Source organism: Palaemon carinicauda, chromosome 26 (assembly GCF_036898095.1).
Source record: "Palaemon carinicauda isolate YSFRI2023 chromosome 26, ASM3689809v2, whole genome shotgun sequence".
NCBI lineage: Eukaryota > Metazoa > Arthropoda > Malacostraca > Decapoda > Palaemonidae > Palaemon > Palaemon carinicauda.
Window position 1 is genome coordinate 100,511,112 of NC_090750.1, and position 23,252 is coordinate 100,534,363.

The window sequence follows — 23,252 nt, forward strand, 5'->3', positions numbered from 1 at the left end:
AGCTCTGGCCTTAAAGTAAATCTTACTTTTCGAGATATTTGCACATTTGTGGCAGAGCTTTGCCAGACCGGTCAGCGCCATTTTATGACGCTGCTGTTGCTTGCATGCCTTATTTAGTTAGCCGCAACAGCCTTACCGGTATATAAATTACTAATCAGCGCTATTAGTTATTTAGTCTTCATAGCTAGGAACTTTATATCGTGTTTTTGACGCATTAATTAGGGTCTTCGCTGACCCCATACCAGTAGGCTTTGATTAGCCCCTAGGCCAGTGAGCCTATACCAGTGTTAATGCATGATATTCCAGTGATCCTAGTGTTAGTTATGAAGATTTTGGCATTATTTTACAATACCATTGACAGTGATGCAAGTGCTTTTTGCCTTCAGGGACCATATAGGGGGTAGGTTATCTTGAGTGCCTTGCTAACCTAACCTTATGACAGGACCCCTATATGCTCTCTTCATCCCTAGCCCTAGGGCTTCCCTCTGGTAATCTTGTATCCTATTACATGTGATAGGACAAGACTCCTCAGAGTACTGTATCGCCTCCCCACCTAAGGGAATGACCCCTCCCTTAGTGTTGCGGACCTTAAAGGTAGGATCACCTCCTTTAAGCTGAATCGGTCCTGGACCTTTTCCTTGCGATACGTCTTCTCCCTTCCTTGATTAGGGTCTAACGACCCTAATCCAGGTTAGGTTGGGAGGGCTGGTTTATGTACCTTGCTGAAATATACGCGTGCACCGTTTTTCAGTTGGTCCACCTACTATAGGTTAGGGTGAGCATCTCCCTTCCTAGGTGGCCGCTCTGGTACATAACCCATCCTTTCTTATAAGAAGACCCTTTCCCCCCCCCCAACCTATCTCTTGCCTAGCCTAACCTACCAGTAGGTTATGCTTCATATGTCCCCTGTCCTACACTCCACCCTAGGCTGGAGTGCTGGACCCCGTGGTGCTCCCAGTGTTGTCCGCTCTGATACATAGTCCCTCCATAGTGATATGGAGTCGGTTATCATTTGGTCGACACGAAGAGTCTCCACCCCTTCTTTGGGTACACCCTGTCCTCTCTTGGACTGCCTTAGCCCCGGCCATTGCGGCTCCTGCTTAGGATGATAGATTCACCTCTATCATGGTGGTACCTTTTCCAGAGGTGTCTTGACTAGGCTAGTACAGCCTTGCCATCCCACCTCCATCTTTGGTGCTTGTCCCTTGCCGCCTCTACCCCGGCTTTACCGCCACTACGGGTGACTTCCTTATCCTTGCCGCCTTCCCCCGAGTACCGGGGGATCGCCGCCGGCCGCCAGCTTACCGCCGTGGCCTCTCCATTCCCTCATAGCCTCGGCACACTGCCGACCCCTCCCGGAGTGCCGGCACTAGCTGCCGGCCCCCGGCCCCGGCTATGCTCCTTTATCCTTACCCCTGTCACCCTCCGACTGCCGGAACCGCCGCTCCTTGCCGGCGGCCGCCGCTACCGGCTGCCGCCACCCTGGCTTCTTTTGACCATAGAATGATCATTCTTGAATGCCAGAAACTCTGCTCGAGCGGCTTCCGGCGTGCCGGGGGTATGCCGGACCAATCCGGAGGCGGCAAGATGCCTTGCACCCCTTCTCTCAGCTATCTTTACTAGCGATAGCTCCTAAAAACCGCACCTAGACGGCTTGTTAACGCAGACAAATTGGTACGGAATCGTACATTTTGTTCAGTTTTTACTCTGTCTTCTTGCGTGTTTCATCTTTCCAGCACGCTACGTGTAATTGGCACGTCTGGTTGCCGGAACCTTACTAGGATCTCATGATCCCCAGACTTTCTTGATAAGATTTCAAGCCTAGTCTATATGGTAATTCTAAATGGAATTCCCATTATCAAGACACCTTCCATGGAGGCCTACGGCCACCTGGGACTGTCTGATGCTACGGCAACCAGCCGGGCGGGTTACACGAGGCATGCGTCTGTCTCCTTTCACCCACCCTTCTGTGCATCACAATTAACTTATGTTAATATTAACTTGTTAATAATTAACTTTATATACGAGCCATATTATGACTCTACAATACTCATCGTCTCTTTCTTTTACAGGAGGAGTACGTCAAGTGTGACCACGACTTCTGCGCGGTCCGTCGGCCACACTTCTATGGACACACGGCGTGTAGGACACACGCCCCTTGTGCTCACAAGAGAGGGGATCTCAAGTACTGGGGCCCCACCACCTGTTCGGTCTGCCAAGAATGCCTACAGAAAGCATTCTATGACCCTCCCTCAGCGGAGATTCGGGACACTGCTCGGGACAACCTACGCAAGTGGGTACGTGGCTTTCAAAAGAACGCCACTGGACCATACCTAGCCACAGAAGAAATGAGGTCTTTGCTGTTCCCAAAGGCCTCACCAGACTCAGTGGTCCCAGTTGAACAGATCCCCGTCGTCCAGATCACAGTGGAACCTGATACTGTCATGGCTCAGTCCATGAGTGATTGTCACCTGGATTCAGAACATGATGAACACATGTCAGAGATCTCGGAGGACACCGAGAAAACCCTTATGGCCCAGGGTGAAGGGGAGGATGATGAAGAAGAGGACCGGGTAGTATATACCGAGTCCGATAAGGAGGATGCCCCTCCCTCCATCCCCCCTCCTACTCCTACACCGACGGAAGTGTCTCTCCCGTCTACGTCCTCCACCACGACTCCTCTACCTACGGCACAGGATATGATTCGGCTCATTGAATCCGTGATGGAGCAGAAGCTCCAAGAAACTCACAAGATCATTCGGTCGATGGGAGGTTCCAAGGAATCTCGCAAAATCTCCATCAAGGACCTCCCCGCATGCTCGAGCGACAATCCGTGGCGGTTCGCCGATCATATGGTCATCGCTGATGACAAGATCTTCGTCAGCGATAAGATCGGTTCCATACCCCTGGAAGAAGTGGAGTTCTTCCCCCGCTTTGAGGCGTATCCGGACTGTTACGTCCGTCTACGTTCAGAACCATCCTCAAAGGAAGAGACCGAACCGAAGGAGAAAATAGTGTTCGATCTCTCAAAGGCCCAGGCTATGCTTGCCAAAGCGCTTAAGAGCAGAGGCTTTACCTGCTCTGGACTTCCGGCTCTGAGCAAGAAGTACCCCACTTACGTTGCGCCCGATGAAGTGATGCTACCCTTCACGGAAAAGGCCTTCGCTGCCTGCCTTAAGGCTGTAGAGGAAGGGAAATCCTGCCCTGCATTGGAGGAATGCAGACCTTTCTCCGCAGCCACCCCGCCCGACACCAAACACTGGAAGGATGTGCAACACACCTTCGTGGTGGGCAAACTAGATCCTGACGTTGCTGGACGTCAGTTTAATGAGGACCTCCCCAAGCTAAACGAACACCTCCTTCGTAGGGAACAGGAAACGAAGGAGAGGCTGGCAGCATCTCTCACTCTCCAGGTCCAGATGGACGTAATGGCTGGTGACACCAGAGTCCCTGACCATTACATGGTCCTTGCCAAATCTCACATGGCAACCTTAGTCAAGGATCTGTACCATTTCATGCGAGCTCGTAGAGCCTGCAGAGAATTCGCGTTCTCCAGTGCCACTGTCAGACACGAACCCCGGAAACTGATTGCCTCCAACATCTGGGGCAAGTACCTCTTCCCGTCTGATCTAGTGAAAGAGATCACAGACAAGGCCGCATCTGAGAACAGGAACCTTCTCAACAAATGGGGCATGTCTAGGAAGAGAAAGCCCTCTCAGGATGACGGTCCTCAGCCTAAGAGGAAGCAGTCGAAGCATAGACCCCAGCAACGTCAGCACAGACGCCAGTTTCCGGCACCCGCTACTCCCCAAGTGGTCGCTCAGCCGCCACAGACCTTTCAGTTGGTCCCACAGCCGGTTTTGCCCTCATCACCGGCCTTCAACCCCACCTTCGAGCAGCACTCCACTACCTTTCGTCCAAGGGTAGAAGCTCAGGCAGGGGTTCCGGCAGAGATTCCTCTCGCCGGCCCTCCAGAGGCAGAGGAGGACAGGGAGCTAGCGGCCGAGGCAGCAAGTCCTCGGGACCACAGAAGCAATGAAGTGCTTCCGGTGGGAGGAAGACTCCGCCACTTCCAGGATCGCTGGACCTTCAACTCCTGGGCACACAGCATCATCAAGAAAGGTCTGGGCTGGAGCTGGGCGCAACCACCCCCAACCTTCCAGCAATTCTTCCAACCTTCAACCCCCCTCTTGGAAGAATATGTGCTAGACCTCTTGAACAAGAAGGTGATAAGAAGGGTGAAATCCACAAGGTTCCAAGGGAGACTGTTTTGTGTTCCCAAGAAAGACTCAGACAGACTCAGAGTCATTCTGGACTTATCCCCCCTCAACGTATTCATATCGAACGACAAGTTCAAGATGCTGACTCTCCAACAGATCAGAACCCTCCTGCCTCGAGGGTCTTTCACGGTCTCGATAGACCTGGCGGATGCACACTGGCACATACCAATGAACCATCACGCTTCCTCCTACCTAGGATTCCGACTCCAACGGAAAAGCTATGCCTTCCGGGCCATGCCCTTCGGACTCAACGTGGCCCCTCGGATATTCACAAAGCTAGCGGACGCAGTAGTACAACAGCTCCGCATCCGAAACGTCCAGGTGATGGCCTACCTCGACGACTGGCTAGTGTGGGCGCCCTCGCCCGAGGATTGTATAGAATCCTGCAGAAAAGTTACCCAGTTTCTCGAACACCTGGGATTCCAGATAAACGCGAAAAAGTCTCGCCTAACTCCAGCTCAGAAGTTCCAATGGCTAGGCATCCACTGGAATCTTCAGTCACACCGCCTTTCCATTCCAGCAAAGAAAAGGAAGGAAATAGCAGGGTCCGTCAAGCGACTGTTAAAATCCAAACAGATCTCGAGACGCCAGCAGGAACAAGTTCTAGGCTCTCTACAGTTCGCCTCGATCACAAAACCCAGTGCTTCGTGCACAGCTAAAGGATGCAGCGGGAGTCTGGAGACGTTGCGCATCCGTCGCTCGAAGAGACCTCAAGAGACGGCTCCCAAGCAGACTTCGACTTCTTCTAAAGCCGTGGTCAGAAGCGAGGGCCCTAAAAAGGTCCCTTCCTCTCCAACACCCACCTCCATCTCTCAACATCCATACGGACGCTTCATTGGAGGGTTGGGGAGGTCACTCCCACCAACAACAGGCTCAAGGCACTTGGTCTCCCCTATTCAAGACGTTTCACATCAACATCTTGGAGGCCATGGCGGTTCTTCTGACGCTGAAGAAACTCTCCCCGCCCCCGTCGGTACACATTCGCCTGACCCTGGACAGCTCTGTGGTAGTGCGTTGTCTCAATCGCCAGGGCTCAAGATCGCCCAAGATAAATCAGGTGCTCCTGACAATCTTCCGTCTGGCAGAAAGGAAGAAATGGCACCTGTCTGCAGTTCACCTACAAGGATTCCGCAACGTGACAGCGGATGCTCTATCTCGGACAAACCCGATAGAGTCGGAATGGTCTCTAGACGCAAGATCATTCTCCTTCATCTCTCACAGAGTCCCAGAACTCCAGATCGACCTCTTCGCAACGAGCGACAACCATCAACTTCCTCGATATGTAGCCCCGTACGAGGACCCCAAAGCGGAAGCGGTGGACGCCATGACCTTGGATTGGAACAGATGGGCCAAGATTTACCTGTTCCCTCCCACCAATCTTCTGCTGAAAGTCCTCTCCAAATTGAGAACCTTCAAAGGGACAGCAGCTCTAGTGGCTCCCAAGTGGCCCCGCAGCAACTGGTACCCCCTTGATCCTGGAGATGCAGCCAACGCTGATCCCCCTCCCGGACCCAGTTCTCTCCCAGCAAATACAGAAGTCGACTGTCTTCGCTTCATCATCGAAAATCAAGGACCTTCATCTCATGATTTTCTCACCCTAGCCGCTAAGAAAAGGTTTGGGATTTCGAAGAAGAGTCTAGACTTCCTCGAGGAATACAAGACCGAATCCACGAGAAGGCAATACGAATCGTCTTGGAGGAAATGGGTCTCCTTCGTCAAGGCAAAGAACCCCTCGAAAATCACCATAGATTTTTGCATGTCCTTCTTCATTCACCTTCATGGACAAGGCTTGGCAGCCAACACGATTTCTACTTGCAAATCGGCCTTGACCAGACCTTTGTCATACGCCTTCCAAATAGATCTGTCTAGTGACATCTTCAACAAACTACCGAAGGCCTGTGCCCGTTTACGACCGGCACCCCCCTCCGAGACCAATCACTTGGTCTCTAAGACAAAGTTCTCCACTTCGCCTCCAACTTGGACAATGATTCATGCCCTCTTAAGGACCTGACTCAGAAAGTTATATTTCTCTTCGCTCTAGCTTCGGGAGCCCGAGTCAGCGAAATAGTGGCACTATCTAGAGAAGAGGGACATATCGTTTTCAATGATTCAGGAGACCTCTCCCTCTTCCCTGATCCGACGTTTCTCGCAAAGAACGAATTACCTACCAAACGATGGGGCCCGTGGAGGATATGCCCCTTGAAGGAAGATGCCTCTCTATGTCCAGTAGAGAGCCTTAAGGTCTATCTTCATAGAACTTCAAACTTTGGTGGAGGCCAACTCTTCAAAGGAGAAACATCGGGCAGCAACCTGTCACTAAAACAATTGAGAGCAAAAATCACCTACTTCATTCGCAGATCCAGACAGTACACCCGCTGGTCATGATCCTAGGAAAGTCGCTTCGTCTCTGAATTTCTTTCAGAGTATGGATTTCGAAAGCCTCAAGAACTATACAGGCTGGAAATCCTCGCGTGTTTTCTTTAAACATTATGCGAAACAAGTGCACGAAGTGAAACATTTTGTGGTAGCCACAGGTAGTGTTATGAAACCTGCTCTGAACTCTGCTTAGAACAGTGAGTTATTAGGGACTCTAACTCGTCGGGTGCCTATGTTGACCCTCAAGTGATACGTAGTGAAGCAGAAACCACCTTGTGTTTTCTTTAACTGTTCTTACCTCAGGTGAAATGTCATAGTAGATTACCACATGAGTGCTACATGCCACGTGCATGACGTGTGTTACATAAAGACTAACGTTCCGTAGAACGAGTGCCTACTAATACTTGATTCTTCCCTTTCAGACTCAAGAGCACGCCTTTATGACTATGTACATTTTTATCAATGTAAATGTTTTTTACTATTTATTGCATGACATGTATTGATTTACCTGCAATTATATAATAAAATGTCTATTTTATTACTTGTGCGTCTCCCTTGCTCCTTTCTTACTATGAAATATACTATTTGTCATAGTTTTATTACCCTTTATTCCTGGTTAAGGAAAATGCCAGGATTTACTCCGGGCATTTATTTATATAGAGCAAGTAAGTCTCCTTAGCGAATACTTACTCAATTATGAAGATGAGTCAACTCCATACACGAAGTGTTCAACCACCACTTCTTCAAGTTTGTTTCGACGCGAATACCAAATCGCTCTGACTTATCTTATGGATCTCATTGTTCCTTCAGCCTATATGAATAGCCTTCCCATGACCACTTTGATCTTAGCATAGCCCGTGGGGACTTCCATGCCAGGGGGGCAGGAAGGCAACTGCCTCACGGTAGCTCTAGTATAGACCACTATGCTTTCGGCTCAATGTTTTAGCACTAACTTATAAAGGGAAAAAGTCTACCACGATACACTAATTCTCTGGTACTCTTCCATCAGGACGCCATGGCTTGAGCCCAAAAAACGGATTTTGAGCGAAGCGAAAAATCTATTTTTGGGTGAGATAGCCATGGCGTCCTGATGGACCCACCCTGTCTGTTATCAGGTCCCGCCCTGCGCCGCTGTATCATGGTGATGAGCGAGCTCCAGACTTTCGGAATGAGGATGGACGTGACGTCATCAAAAGCAATGGCGTCCGTCTGTTTACATCGCGAGTACCGATATCGCCACATCTAGATCGGCTGCGGCTCAGCTCCCAGCCACTCCCTGTCCGCCATATTGAAGCGTTAACTCTATATGGGGTGCAGATAGCTATGTGGCACGTCTATACATGCGTGTCCCCTGTTGTTACACGATGTCTTAAGGGGAAACCTTTAGGATACTCGCTCCAGAAGTTAGAATTCTGTGATAACCTGTGGTTTAATTCTCTGGGAAAATCCTAGTAGTGATTACCCAAGGAAGCTACCAAAAAGGATCCTTCCATCAGGACGCCATGGCTATCTCACCCAAAAATAGATTTTTCGCTTCGCTCAAAATCCGTTATATATATATATATATATGTGTGTATATATATATATATATATATATATTAAATAAACATAATCCTGATTTCCCAACAGGAATTGCAACTTGTATTGTAATCATAATTATCAATATACTGTATGACATAAATCCAATCTATAATTCTCTCCTGCCAAGTTAGAATACCAGGAACTAACTATAACAACAAAACTAACACTAAAATATTGAAAACAAAAACTTACCACTGCTTCCTCTCTAGATGGTATTCTTTGACAATATTGTGCAAGTGTTCTTCAATTAGATAGCGTTCAATAGAATGAGCGCCTGGTAGTACAGGTCCCTCTGGACAGTCAGTGTAATCAAAAAGCCTGGAAAAAAGAAGTTATAAACAATTACCAAAATATATATTAAAAACAACAATCATAATAACTACAAATCTATATTTCATACCATACACTAAATTTGGAGTTATTAACATTAATTTGGTATACCATATATATGTTTAAGTGTACACACACCTACATATACTTTATATATATTTATAGATATATATAAATAGATATATATATATATATATATATATGTGCTAAGCTACAACCCTAGTTGGAAAAGCAGAATGCATTAAGCCAAGGGGCTCCAACAGGTAAAATAGCCCAGTGAGGAAAGGAAACAAGGAAAAATAAAATATTTTAAAAACTGTAACATTAAAATAAATGTCTCCTATATAAACTATAAACACTTTAACAAAATGACAGGATTACTTGATTGATTGATTGAAAGTTCTCTGGCATCCTGACATCTAAGGTCATTGACGCCGATAGCATTTATTATATATGAAAAATAAAAGAGAATTCAATTAAAACCATACAGTAAGAGAAATAAGATAGAATAGTGAGCCCGAGTGTACCCTCAAGCAAGGGAACTCTAACCAAGACAGTAGAAGACCATGGTACAGAGGCTATGGCACTACCCAAAACTAGAGAACAATGGTTTGATTTTGGAGTGTTCTCCTCCTAGAAGAGATGCTTACCAAAGCTGAAGAGTCTCTTCTACCCTTACCAAGATTAAAGTGGCAACTGAATAATTACAGTACAGTAACTCCCTAGGTGAAGAAGAATATATTTATTTTTGTAAAGTGTGTGTTATTTCGATTACCAATATTTTCTTCAGAGCTTTGCTCATAATCCCTGACTAAGAACTGAAGTAAGAGTTGGTTTATGAATAGTTCACATAAATAATCACCCAGTTTTGTTTGAGAGTAACATAAGAGACCTTTGGATATTCAGTGTTTGTATATATTGTTACTGTCATTAGAACACCCAGTTATATCTGAGTCTTGAAACAATACTAAAATACATTCCACCAAGGTGGACGAGGTACTTCCCACTCTACGGGGTAGATGTAAACAATCACAGCAACTGCTGCCTCAGATTCAAGCACATGAAATGTGACTTGCGTGTCATGGATTTCTTCATGTTGTATATCTAATGGATTAAGTCCCCGAAATTGTGGTAAGATACGTTAATTTGCTTATAGTATGTATTTTTGTACCGTTTTGATATTATGTTTTTATATTAGGTTTTTATTTGTACCTTTGATATAGCCAATGGCATCCTACCAGTTTTGTAGGCATTAGTCTAAAAGTGTTCTCTTTTGTTTTCAGTTGTACTCAATTAATGGCTCATGGTTTATATAATAAACTACATAAAGGACCATGGAATGTTATTAACCCAATTTGAGAATCAACACTGAACGGGGCTAAAATTAATAAATAAATACAGAGCCACGTACTGTTCACAAGAACACATATTGCCGACTGGGAGCTTCGTATATTCTCAGAGATCGGGTAATATTCAAGTGTAACAGATTTATGTAAAAATAAAAAGGTGGGTTTGGAGCTCAGGAGTTAATGTAATTCGCCAACCGTAATATATATTTTTCGTGCTAACACCCGGAATCGACCGACTCCGTTTTAAATGTTAGTGATAACAGTGCCGCATATTCATTAAAGGTTTGAGCAGTTTAGTGTTGATAGGATTCTGTGTATCATTAGGATATAATTTTGGAGAGGTATAATTTTTTGTAAAGTACAAGATGGCACAACTAAATGTACAAGAGTTTTTGGAAAACCCAATTGTTCTGGAATTGTTAGAAGTTTATTTAACTAAGGCTCAGTGGCTCTCTATTTTAATGGCATGTGGTGGCCATGCAACAAGTGGAATGATTAAACCCTAATCAAGCGTCTAGCTTTAGAAGTGTTGATAAACTCACGAAATTTGTCGGAAGAAAATACTGTAGCAGCTCACGAACTTTTGGAGAAGGATGAAACAGAATTTGTAGAGAACTAACCATCAGTTGACTTAGGAACTGATGGAATGAAAACAGAGAGAATTGTAGAGGTTGATATATACGAATTACAGCGGAAGAGAACTTGATTAAGTTGATGGCAGAACAGTAAGAGAGAAACGAGGCAAGAAAAATTGAAAAATATGCGAGAGTAATGGAAGCAAGATGGGAAGAAAGAGAGAGAAGAAGCATGACATGTGAGGGATATGAAAGCAAGTGAAATTGCAAGACGAGAAGAAAGAGAGAAGAAGAAGCATAACATGAGAGGGAAATGGAAGCAAGAGAAATTGCATGTCTGGAAGAAAGAGAGAGAAGAAGCAAGACTTAGGAGGGAATTGGTGAAAGTTTGTTTTCTGTTTTTTATGTATAGGCTTGTAAACCCTCAAAAGACATATACTGAAAGTAATTTAAGGAAGGGAAAACTTTCCTAAAATCATGATCTGATAGCATACTAGCCAGGTCTGCCCTTCAGATAGAATAGGTGAGTCTTGGACCTCCGCTGTTTAAAAGATAGATTAAATCCTGTTGTTTTCCCTTTAAAAAGTTGTTCACTTTCAAAAGCTATGCTCTGTAACAGGTAAGCTTTAAGGCATTCCACAGGGAACAAAGAAGAATCTTCGTTAGGAGGGCTAATCTTCCGAGGATCCCAGGGTTTAGTGGGAAGTTCATTAGTAGCCAGAAAACCAGGATCCGGGCATAAATTAACTTCTCCCGATTTCAAGAATTCAATGTGACCATCATCCCTTGAAAGTACCACAATCTCACTGACCCTAGCACCAGCAGCCTTAGTTAGTAAAAAGATCGATTTTTGAGTAAGATCCCTTAAAGAAGCAGAATAGCTATCTATTGAGGCTAAGTGCAAGAATTTATCCAAAGACCAAAAAATTGTTTTGGGGGAGAATTTGATTTCAGTTTAGCTCAAACCTTAGGGATCTTATTAAACAGTTCTCTATTGAGTTCTATATCAAAAGCATAAGATCATTGGAATCGAAGTCAGCTTATGTTTCTTAAACTCCACCCAATTCTTCCAAGAGGTCAGATATTGCCTTCTTGTAGTAAAAGGCTTGTACGCCTCTATAAAAACAACCCTTTCCTTCAAAATTACGTTTTTTTTTATTTTAGCAGCTAGAACAAGAAAAGCATGAGCTGAAGGTTTTTCTTTATCCAGCCCTATGGGCAAAAGCATAGTTGTACAACATATGTTGGTCACTGAACAAACTCTTGTGAATGAAAAAAGTCCTCCCGAAGGAGGACATCTCCTAGGACAAGCTTTCTCCTAGCTCTATGGAAGAAGGCGTAGGCGTATGACGTGTTGGTCACTGAACAATCTCTTGTGAACGAGAGAGAAGTCCCCCCAGGAGGAGGAACTGGCCTAGGACTTTGCTTTCCCTTAGCCCCAAAGGGGAGAAGCACAGTCTTCAGCGACGAGATAGCAGAAGCTGATTTTCCTCGAGCTGTTGGAAATTCTTCCCGAAAGAGGGAAGGTTGCAGAACAGCTGAAAAAGGGAAGCTCTCCCTTGGAAGGGAAAGCAGACCAACACCGGGGAAGGTTAACTTTCCCTTGTAAAGGAAAGTTGTCAAACCCATGGTGACGAAACTCCTAGCAGCACTTTATGCTTCCAATCAACAAGCCTTGTTCAAATTGAAGGTTAGCAACAAGTGATACCTTGTAAAATGAGCAGCTCACGAGCTGCCACAAGTAGCGCAGGACATTAACCACCATGAATTCATCGGCCCTGCTTTCTACATCGGCTGCTATATGTAAAAAAGAAAAAATAGACTACTAAGGGAATAACTCAACCTCAAACTGAGGGACCTGGGGGAACCCAATAAGCTAAGAGAATTCCTTGAGAGAGAGCGGCCAAATTAACTTAACCACTTGCTCCGCCAACAGAGAAAAGCCACCGGCAAGGGGAGCAGAAACAACTGAAAAGTTAAATTACAAGCAGTTATAAAATTTAACTTAATTGAATAAACCAACGGGAGCGCCACTAAACCCACGAACGGGAAAGGTGTAACACCGCTGAGGAACTGCCAGCCACCCATGAAGAGGGAGGGCGGCAAGGCAAGGGAGTAGTAGTATCAACACAATGACGACTCCCTTAAGGCTGAGACTGCCAGATACGCTGACACGCAAACAGCAACTGTAATAGAAGTTATAAATATTTAACAACATATATATATATATATATATATAAAATAAACAGAATTAACTGTTTAACAATCAAGGAAAGTCTTTGTGGGAGAGAAAGGCAGCATGTCTGTCCCCTACTGAGCCATAAAGTAAAGTGGTTACTTAGCCGAGAGGTGTGAGTGAGCGGGGTAGCTAGTCTACCCCACCCCCTACCCACACTAAAAATTATCAAGCCTCGTCTTTCAGCTACGCCGGAAGTAATACCCCTATGAATAGCGGAGGGTTTGTATTTGCGGCGGAACAAAGAAGAATTACAAGAGAGATATTAGGCATGACAAAAGGAATAAGGAAAAAAGAGAAAACCAAGAGCAGGAACAAAGGAAAGCTGCAGAAGTATTGAGGAAGCAAAAAAACAAATGCACAAAAAATTGTAGTCACACCCGCCTACTTCATTGGGATAAAAGGGCAAGCTAAGTTAAAAGCACAATGTAATACTACCATAATAATTTTTTATATTATAATAGAAAATATATTGAAATTTGTATTCGAGCAACAATCTGAATCATACAATAAAAAATCATTAGTTCACAAGAAGGCAAAGTTAAAAAACTTAGCTCTAAAACCACACAAGCATCTTAAAAATAAATTTTACTTGCACACTCCAAGAAATACCAGTACTTATATCATATGCTATGTATATTAAGATGCACTTCATTCTAAAATGGTAAAAGAAATAAAACTTACCTAAACACTACCCAGGGGAAAGGATACATATTGTCTTGATTGTGAGGGGGTAGTGTAAGTGGTGGAATGTTATGCTGCAAAGCCTCACACAATATTGAATCAAAAGCTACATAAGGTCTTGCAATGTGCTTCTCTTGCCACATGTCTGACCGCAACTTGCAAATCTAAAAAAAAAAAAGGGAAATGAAAAGATTTTCTAGGACCTTATCCCTTATCAACCACATCATAAAACTTCGTAAATTTTTACACACACACACCCAAAGAGAGAGAGAGAGAGAGAGATGAGAGAGAGAGAGAGAGAGAGAGAGAGAGAGAGAGAGATCAGCTGATGACATTGAATGTATTTTTGTTTAGGTTTCTTTGCCAGATATGAAGCAAGGCATTGCTATGCACAATTAATGATAATGATTTTAATTCAATCTTACCCATATCCACTTCATATGCTACCTGTAGTAACCCAAGGCAAAATACGTTGTCCCAGTCCCCAACGAAAAAAACTTCTTTATTCAGAAACGTTATGCGCTATTTTTCCTCATTGCTTGGTTTTCTATTGTTCCTATAGATTAACTTTCTTAATTTTCTCAGTTATTTCTCTCTTACTGTTATCCCCCAAAAACCATGAGAGATTAATAACTAAAGGCAGATCCGTTGACATGTTAATTTTTCACTACCTTTGGACTAGGTTCAGTAGCTACTACTGAGTGTAATCAACTTTGGGACTGTATAATTGGGACTACACAGTCTACCATTGTGCAAGGGATTATGATATTTTGTTCCATATGGCCTTTTAAAGGTGAAACTACTTGGTTTCATAATTTGGGGGTCTGAAAGCTCAGGTTTTCTGTGTAGTGTATATATAATATATAGTATATATAGTATACATACATACATACATATATACATACATAGATATATATATATACTATATTATATATACATATAGTATATAGTATATATATATATACATACATATATATATATGGATAAAATATCAACACAACATCGTGTTCAAAATAGAAATAAATTTCTAGCCTCATTACTTGAGAGTACGAACGCTAGCCCCATTCTAATGAAAGGCCAGGTCAAAACCTCTCGTGGCATGGTTGGTTTCGACCTGGCCTTTCATTAAAAGGGGCTAGTGTTCGATCCCAAGTATGAGGTAGAAATTTATTTCTATTTTGAACACGATGTTGTGTTGATATTTATCCACATATATATATATATATATATATATATTGTACATATATATATGCACTTATATCTATCTCTCTATCTATATATATACTATAATAATAATATATATATACTATATATATATATATACATATATATATATACTTAATATATAATATATATATATATATAATATATATATACTATAGTATATATATACACACATACATACAAACCTGGAGGCTATTCATAGTGGTATTACTTTCAGCATAGCTGAAAGAAGAGCCATCATAACTTTACCAAGGGGATAAACTGCCTCATCTGCTAGTTAACAGGTGGGGGGAGGGGGCAGGGTTGATAGGCTGGCCTGCTCACTAACACCTCTAGGCTGAGTAACCACTTTGCTTTCCGGCAGGACTTCTGGGGGGACAGGGTGGCGGGCCAATTTGTATAAATAGCTCCAGTTTAGTATGCTAGGAAAAATACAAATCTTTGCTATTTATAGGGGTTCCACCCTTTCTGTAATGTCTATGAATCCAGTCATCGTGCCAGTTTCATCTGAACTTCAGCCGCCCCTCTACAACGTTCTCAAGCCTGAAGTCTCTGTACCAGTATCATCTCAGCAGCTGCAGAAAACTATTTCTTAAGGGTTTCTAGCTTTCTTACTGTTCCCCTCTTCTATTGATGTTTTGATAGATTTGATTTGTCAGTTCAAGTAAACAAATTAGTTATATTGATTTGCTTTATAAGTTTGAGAATAAACGTGTTGTGTTTTATTGTGAGTTTTTTTTTAAATCATTCCCATGTTCTACTTGGCTGTTGTCGTACAATCTTGCTTTAATTATTAAAATAACCTGTAATGATTTTAAGATTCCAACAGCATCAAAGATATAGAGAGGAAAAGACACAGCATGACAAAGACTGTGAAGTAAAGGATAGAAACTAAAAAGACACAGGATTATGCCGCATTTTAATTATGAATAAACTGGCCACAAAGAGGAGTGTGGCCAACTCTGACACCCTCCAAAATTTTGTATAATACTCTTACCAAGAGAGGAAAGAGGGGGACCAGTAGCCTAAATGTATAAAAAATAATGCAATATACATTAAGTATTAATCACAAACACATATAACATATTAATTTTGTCATAACACCCTCAAAATGTATGACAACAAACAAATAATAACACAGACAAGCAAAAATATATCATCCTAAATCTTTGGAGGCCAATTTCTCAAAAATATTCTTATCAACCTTCAAATAGAAATTCAGATGTAACAAAATCACTGATCTCAATAAAAAAAAAAATGGGAATGAAAGCTAAATAAATTGTCTATTAGAGAGATTTTTCTAATTTGACTAAAAGAATAATTAGGGAATTAATTTTTCCAAAAAATTTATCCAAAATTTTTCAAAATTCAAAAAAATATTTGTAAAAAAAAAAGAATGACGAGAAAAAATTGCTCTCTTATTTTATTACTTTATTTAATATCTGTCTACCACATAAATTTCAGCTCTTAGGTTGCGATATTAAAGGCAGAGTTTTCTTTTAAAGTAGGCAGGGGTACAATTAGCTCCATTAATTATGGTACACTTCACAAGGAGGTGAGGAGACTTGTGACAGCTATACATTATAGCAAGTAACGTTTAAAAAAAGACTCGTTGGCAACTCTGCCTGTAAAACAAAATCGGTGAGCTTCTAAACAGGGGATCAAAAGCCTTTTTTTACCAATTTTACGAAGTATCATTAGGCAGCTAAAATTATTTTTTTATGAAACACTTCGCAAAATTAATAAAAATGCTTTTGATCACGTGGTGATCTGGGGGCAGAAATAAACCACAGAATACAATCAGGACAGAAGAATTGGAAAAAAGTGTGTGGAGTACTATGCGACAGGAAAATGGGGGTTAAGTTGAAAGGTAAAATACACAGGAAAGTTGTGAGACCGGCAATTATGTATGGAGCAGAGATGTGGGCAATAAAGAAGACAGAAGGAAAGAAGCTGGATGTAGCAGAGATGAGAATGTTGAGATGGAAGCGTGGGGTGACAAGAGATAAGATACGGAATGAGGTAATTAGGGGTACCACAGGAGTTAGAGCTATCAGATAAGATCCAAGAAAGTAGACTGAGGTGATATGGTCATGTTATGAGAAGAGATCAACAGTATATTGGGAGGAGGGTGATGGAAATGGAGGTACAGGGAAGGAGGAGGAGGGAGACCAAAGCAAAGATGGATGGACTGTATCAAGGATGACCTTCGATAAGAGATTAACCGGTGATGAAGTGTGGGACAGAGGTAGATGGCAAACGTTGGCCAGAAACATCGACCCCACATAGAAGTGGGAAAAGATGCAGACAAAAAAGAAGAAGCACCAGCTTTTGATCACATGTTCAAAAACTTAGGGACTGTTTTACAGGCAGCATTGCCAACAGTTTCTCTTTTGCTAAAACACAGTGTTACCTGCTATAATATACAGCTGTCACAAGTCTCCTTGCCTTCTCGTAAAGTGTACCGGAATTAATGGAGACAACTGTACTAGTGAAAGGGCAGAGGGCAAATAAAATATAAATACTAACCTTTTCGCTATACATAAACTAACCCACGCTGAAAATTTCAAACTAATTAATGTAAAAACAGGAATTATTAACAGAATTTTTTTTTCAAACACTTCCCTTAACACCCAAGAATAATTAAGTAAACTATTAAGAATTCAAAACGTAATGCCCAATTTTCCCTCACGCCTAATAAAAAATTCTTCCAAGACGAAGTGAGTACTAAATTTGTTGATTTGAAATTGCGATGGCATAAAAACATAAAATAAGAGATATTTAGAGCTCTTCTTCCTCAATTTTTTTTTAATACAAAAATGTCTTACTTTTCAGCATTACTTTAAGTGATGTATAATTTACTTGAACTAACCTGAGACCAAAGACAATCAAGGTACTCTTCTTGTGGATGAGGTCGATCAGAGCGCCACACTCTGAGTCCTGGAACATGCTTTCGTCCTCGTTTCCTCACATATATCTCAATATGCTTTAACAAACGCTCTAAATCCTGTTCTTTCTTCTCATACAGTTCACGTCCAACCCATGGCAAACAGCTTAACACAGCATACACATATGTATCACTCCTCACTGAAAGTAAAAATAACCAGTTGCAGCCACATGAAATTAAAAGATCAAATTCAGCGTATAACTACCATGTTTGATACACAAAAAAAAAAATCCAAATTAAGCAACATATAAAAAGCACTATGGATAAGTTTTTCAAAAGCAGTAATCTTATTTTACCTTATGAAAAGACTAATAGAATACAAAAGATGTGACACATAGATGGTGAAATTCTCTACTCTTTGCCAATATTTTTCCTTATACCCTGTACCTGTATTTTCTAAATACATTACAGTATCATGTTGAACTAAAACCTATCTCGATTCTAACATGCTCTTCTACATAAAAAAAAATCTAAAGTAAAGTAACTAAGTCATGGAGATAAATGGTGCTTAGAGATGATTTCTATGAACTTCCCTGATGCTTATATTGCTTTTTCTCAAGAGGCTTGGTTTATCAATGTTTACCCTCTAAAGTTTATCAAAATTTACCCATTTTCTTTCCTTTTGAAATATGCATGACCCTAGTAAAGTCAGGAAACCATCTAATGGTTAACCCCTTCACTATAAAGCAGCGGATCCACCTTCAGTAGCTACATACGAGATTTGTCGTCATTGGAAAAACATACACTTATTATAACCTACATTACCATGTTTATTTGTTTTACTGCTGATTGCAAATATATTTTTTTCAAAAGTTTACTTTATTTTCTATTGTATTTCACTCCCAAAAAACAAATATTTGAATCACTGTTCAGAAATATGTTTGATACTGTATTATTTTGCTCTAAATAATGGTAGAGTAGTGTTTTTGTGTAAAAAAAAAAAACATTCCTTGAAGTGACTATGTTAATCTGTAATAATTCTAAGATAAATATCCGTATAGCAGTCGAAATATATAAAACTTGTCAGTAACCATGGACTTTACGTTACAGTCGACCCATGTTCATGTCCATCATGGGTTCTTGCATCGCGGCTTTGATTTTTCACACACAAGAACAACGAAATACCTATCAAATAAAAATTCTCATAACCACGATAAAATTCAGGCTGCGCAATGATTTCAAATAGCCCACGCTCCTTCACACAGGAAGTGCTTCGTGTCACTACCGATCTCTACATCCAGTGTATATCCATTTACTGTGGTAAAAATATTATAGCTATATTTGAAATAAACTGGATTTTGATTAACCTGGTGTTTCACTCAACTGTATCAAATAATAATGCATGTAATATTAAAATTTTAGTACCATTCATATTTAAAAATATAGCAAAATATAATCTTTTGCATTTATATTCGAATCAGCTGATCAACCCTGCTCACTCTCTCTCTCTCTCTCCTCTCTCTCTCTCTCTCCCTCTCTCTTTCAATTTATCCTTACTTTCTCCAATTTCGCACCATCTCTGTCACATCGAACTTATAGCGGTAATGCACTTGTTCGATGACTTTAAAAACCGTCCTAGTCCTTTCTTCTCTTTTTTTGCAGATGGTTCCATAATTGAAGTGGGTACAAGTTGACTTATAACTGAAGTTAGGAAATGTATTTTGGATATGGAATGGACAATTATCCTTCGTAAGTTTAGAATTATCGTAAATTATCATACTGTCATTAGCAGTAGTTTCCTAATGTTGATTAAACGCAAACAAATAGTTTTCCTGTTTTGCTACGTATGTAGGAATTTATAAGGATACAGTAAGTAAGATATTTGTATTAATAGATTTACTAAAAGCTCTAAATATCATTAGTTATCACCATGATCATTTGTGTTTAATGCGTTCGTTCGTTCATTATGATTGATGATGGAGCGTACATTAAACAAACGGAAGTTTCAGTTTTAGCAGCATGTTTAGGAAAAGCACTATATAAATCACATCGATTTCAATTATTTAGAAGTTCTAAGAAAAATTAAATAAAACAACATTGGTAATAACAAAATCATCTCATAATCAATACTTGGTAAGAGAGATGTTGCTTCAAAAACCAACCTAAACACAGATTTGTAAATGGGTTTGTTTCTTTGTTATGATCAGAGATGAATGTAAATAAAACAATGGTTTCCGTTTTTATTTGTGCTTTAAGGCATGTTTAGGAACGCATAATATATGACAAACTTATTCAAATTTGTCCTCATTTTAGGTTCTAATAAGGGGAAATATAGGGTATTTACACCCATCCTGTTTGTAATTTTAACCTTTTCAAGTTACTAAAACTTCAAAATGTTTCAAACGGTTCATTTATCAATAAGAACAATTTAATATACAAAGTACAGTATAGTCGTCGTCGTCGGCGCCTACTCGTGTCCAAGTATTGGGTTCTGTCGTTAGCCATCAGCCTCCTATCAGAAGAAGGGTGGAGGAAACGACAGAATGCCAGTAGCTGGGTATATTGTTTTGGGTGGTCGTGGCTTTGTAACGGCCACGCACACACACTTGGCCCACATCGTTTTCACCGCAGCTCAAGACATATAAGACAGGCGGCTTCTCCGATGTTGGTTGCATCGGGCTGCCGGGTTCTTGTTATGTCAAGGCCCGCCTTGTTGCCTGCCCGATAGGCATTGCCCTCTTCCGCCGGCGCTGGGAAGCTCCGCCGTTGGGGTCTCGTTTGGTTTGATTTTGGATGCCAGTTAAGAGGACTTTTAATGGACAAGTTACTGTTTGCCATGGCCCTAACGGAATTATTCCTGTTATGAGTTTCGATTGGGTCATTCATATGAAGAGAATAAGAAGTTTTGGAAAGAAGTGAAGAGAGTAAGAAAGGCTGGCTCAAGAATTGAAGAGACAGTGAAAGATGGAAATGGAAGGTTGTTAAAAGGAGAGGAGGCAAGGAAAAGGGGGCGGAATATTTTGAAAGTTTACTGAATGTTGAGGATAATAGGGAGGCAGATATAATTGCTGTTGCAGGTGTTGAGGTGCCAGTGATGGGAGATGAGAATGAGAGAGAGATTACAATAGATGAAGTGAGGAGAGCACTAGATGAAACGAGAGTAGGAAAAGCATCTGGTATGGATGGTGTGAGAGCTGAGATGTTGAAGGAGGGGGGTGTGACTGTACTTGAATGGTTGGTGAGATTGTTTAATGTGTGCTTTGTGTTGTCAATGGTACCAGTAGATTGGGTTTGTGCATGAATTGTACCACTATATAAGGGTAAGGGAGATGTGCATGAGTGTTGTAATTCAAGAGGTATTAGTTTGTTAAGCGTACTGTAGTTGGAAAAGTGTATGGTAGAGTAATGGTTAATAGGATCAAGGATAAAACAGAGAATGCAATCTTAGAAATACAGGGTGGTTTTAGAAGAGGTAGGGGTTGTATGAATCAGATTTTTACAGTTAGGCAGATATGCGAGAAATATTTAGCAAAAGGTAAGGAGGTGTATGTTGCGTTTTTGGATCTGGAGAAAGCCTATGATAGAGTTGATAGGGAAGCAATGTGGAATGTGATGAGGTTATATGGAGTTGGTGGAAGGTTGTTGCAAGCAGTGAAAAATTTCTACGAAGGTAGTAAAGCATGTGTTAGGATAGGAAATGAAGTGAGCGATTGGTTTCCGGTGAGAGTGGGGCTGAGACAGGGATGTGTGATGTCGCCGTGGTTGTTTAACTTGTATGTTGATGGAGTGGTGAGAGAGGTGAATGCTCGAGTGCTTGGACGAGGATTAAAACTGGTAGACGAGAATGACCATGAATGGGAGGTAAATCAGTCTTTGTTTGCGGATGATACTGTACTGGTTGCAGACACAGAGGAGAAGCTTGGACGATTAGTGACAGAATTGGAAGAGTGTGTGAGAGAAGGAAGTTGAGAGTTAATGTGGGTAAGAGTAAGGTTATGAGATGTATGAGAAGGGAAGGTGGTGCAAGGTTGAATGTCATGTTGAATGGAGAGTTACTTGAGGAGGTGGATCAGTTTAAGTACTTGGGGTCTGTTGTTGCAGCAAATAGTGGAGTGGAAGCAGATGTACGTCAGAGAGTGAATGAAGGTTGCAAAGTGTTGGGGGCAGTTAAGGGAGTAGTAAAAAATAGAGGGTTGGGCATGAATGTAAAGAGAGTTCTATATGAGAAAGTGATTGTACCAACTGTGATGTATGGATCGGAGTTGTGGGGAATGAAAGTGATGGAGAGAAAGAAATTGAATGTGTTTGAGATGAAGTGTCTAAGGAGTATGGCTGGTGTATCTCGAGTAGATAGGGTTAAGAATGAAGTGGTGAGGGTGAGAACAGGTGTAAGAAATGAGTTAGCAGCTATAGTGGATATGAATGTGTTGAGGTGGTTTGGCCATGTTGAGAGAATGGAAAATGGCTGTCTGCTAAAGAAGGTGATGAATGCAAGAGTTGATGGGAGAATTACAAGAGGAAGGCCAAGGTTTGGGTGGATGGATGGAGAGAAGGAAGCTCTGGGTGATAGGAGTATAGATGTGAGCGAGGCAAGAGAGTGTGCTAGAAATAGGAATGAATGGCGAGCGATTGTGACGCAGTTCCGGTAGGCCCTGCTGCTGCCTCCGATGCCTTAGATGACTGCAGAGGTGGCAGCAGTAGGGGATTCAGCATTATGAAGCTTCATCTGTGGTGGATAATGTGGGAGGGTAGGCTGTGACACCCTAGCAGTACCAGCTGAACTCGGTTGAGTCCCTTGTTAGGCTGGGAGGAACGTAGAGAGCAGAGGTCTCCTTTTTGTTTTTGTTTCTTTGTTGATGTCGACTACCCCCCAAAATTGGGGGAAATGCCTTGGTATATGTATGTATGTATGAGTTTCGAAATACTGTATGCTTAATCTAAAGAGATTGGAGAGAAAGATTGATGAAAAGCTGAGAGATGAATAAGCAAGATTTTAAAAAGGCAGTTGTCTCACCCATTCCATTTACCAAGGCACTTCCCCCAAATTTTGGGGAGTAGCCAACATTAAAAGAAAGAACAAAAGAGGAATTTTCCACTCTTCGCTCCTCACAGCCAAGCGAGGAATTCAGCATAGTATGATTGGTAGTACTGGGTACCACAATCCACCCTCCCCCATTAGGCACCACAATGAAGTTTCATATGCTGAATCTCTATTGCTGCTACCTCTGCGGTCACCTAGGTGACCGGCGGAAACATCAGGCCTTACCGGAATTGCATCACAATCACTCGCCATTCATTCCTATTTCTAGCATGCTCCCTTGTCTCTCTCACTTCTATCCTCCTATCATCCAAAGGTTTCTTCACTCCCTCTATCCACTCAAACCTTAGCCTTCCTCTTGTACTTCTCCCATCAACTCTTGCAATCATTACCACCTTTGCCAGTCACTTTCCATTCTCTCTACATGGCCAAACCCTCAACATATCTTAAAAAAAAGAAAAAAAAGAAAAATAAAAAACGTTGTATGTACGAACGCACAATGCTACGATGTATGCACATCAAAAGCATTAGCGATTTTTTTCTTTTATTTCATTAAATAAATAACAGAATGTAATAATTTTTGTTTTAGTATAAAGATTATTTATTTAAAACTAATTTTATTAATAAGTACTGTACATATTTATGTTAAAAATCACAATGAACTGTACTGTGTGATATGTACAAACACCCAA

General features: G+C 41.6%; 1 protein-coding gene across 2 annotated transcripts in view; it reads right to left on the reverse strand.

Annotated features, from left to right (window-relative positions):
• Window positions 1–23,252, reverse strand: part of LOC137619723 (nuclear cap-binding protein subunit 1-like) — a 153,991-nt gene that overhangs the window by 74,798 nt on the left and 55,941 nt on the right. For both annotated transcript variants that reach the window (XM_068350016.1, XM_068350017.1), the window contains exons 6-8: window positions 17,508–17,722; window positions 13,412–13,575; window positions 8,430–8,555 (exon numbers count right to left, since the gene is read on the reverse strand). In XM_068350016.1, coding sequence (XP_068206117.1) covers window positions 8,430–8,555; window positions 13,412–13,575; window positions 17,508–17,722 — 505 coding nt within the window. The remainder of the gene's footprint in view (window positions 1–8,429; window positions 8,556–13,411; window positions 13,576–17,507; window positions 17,723–23,252) is intronic.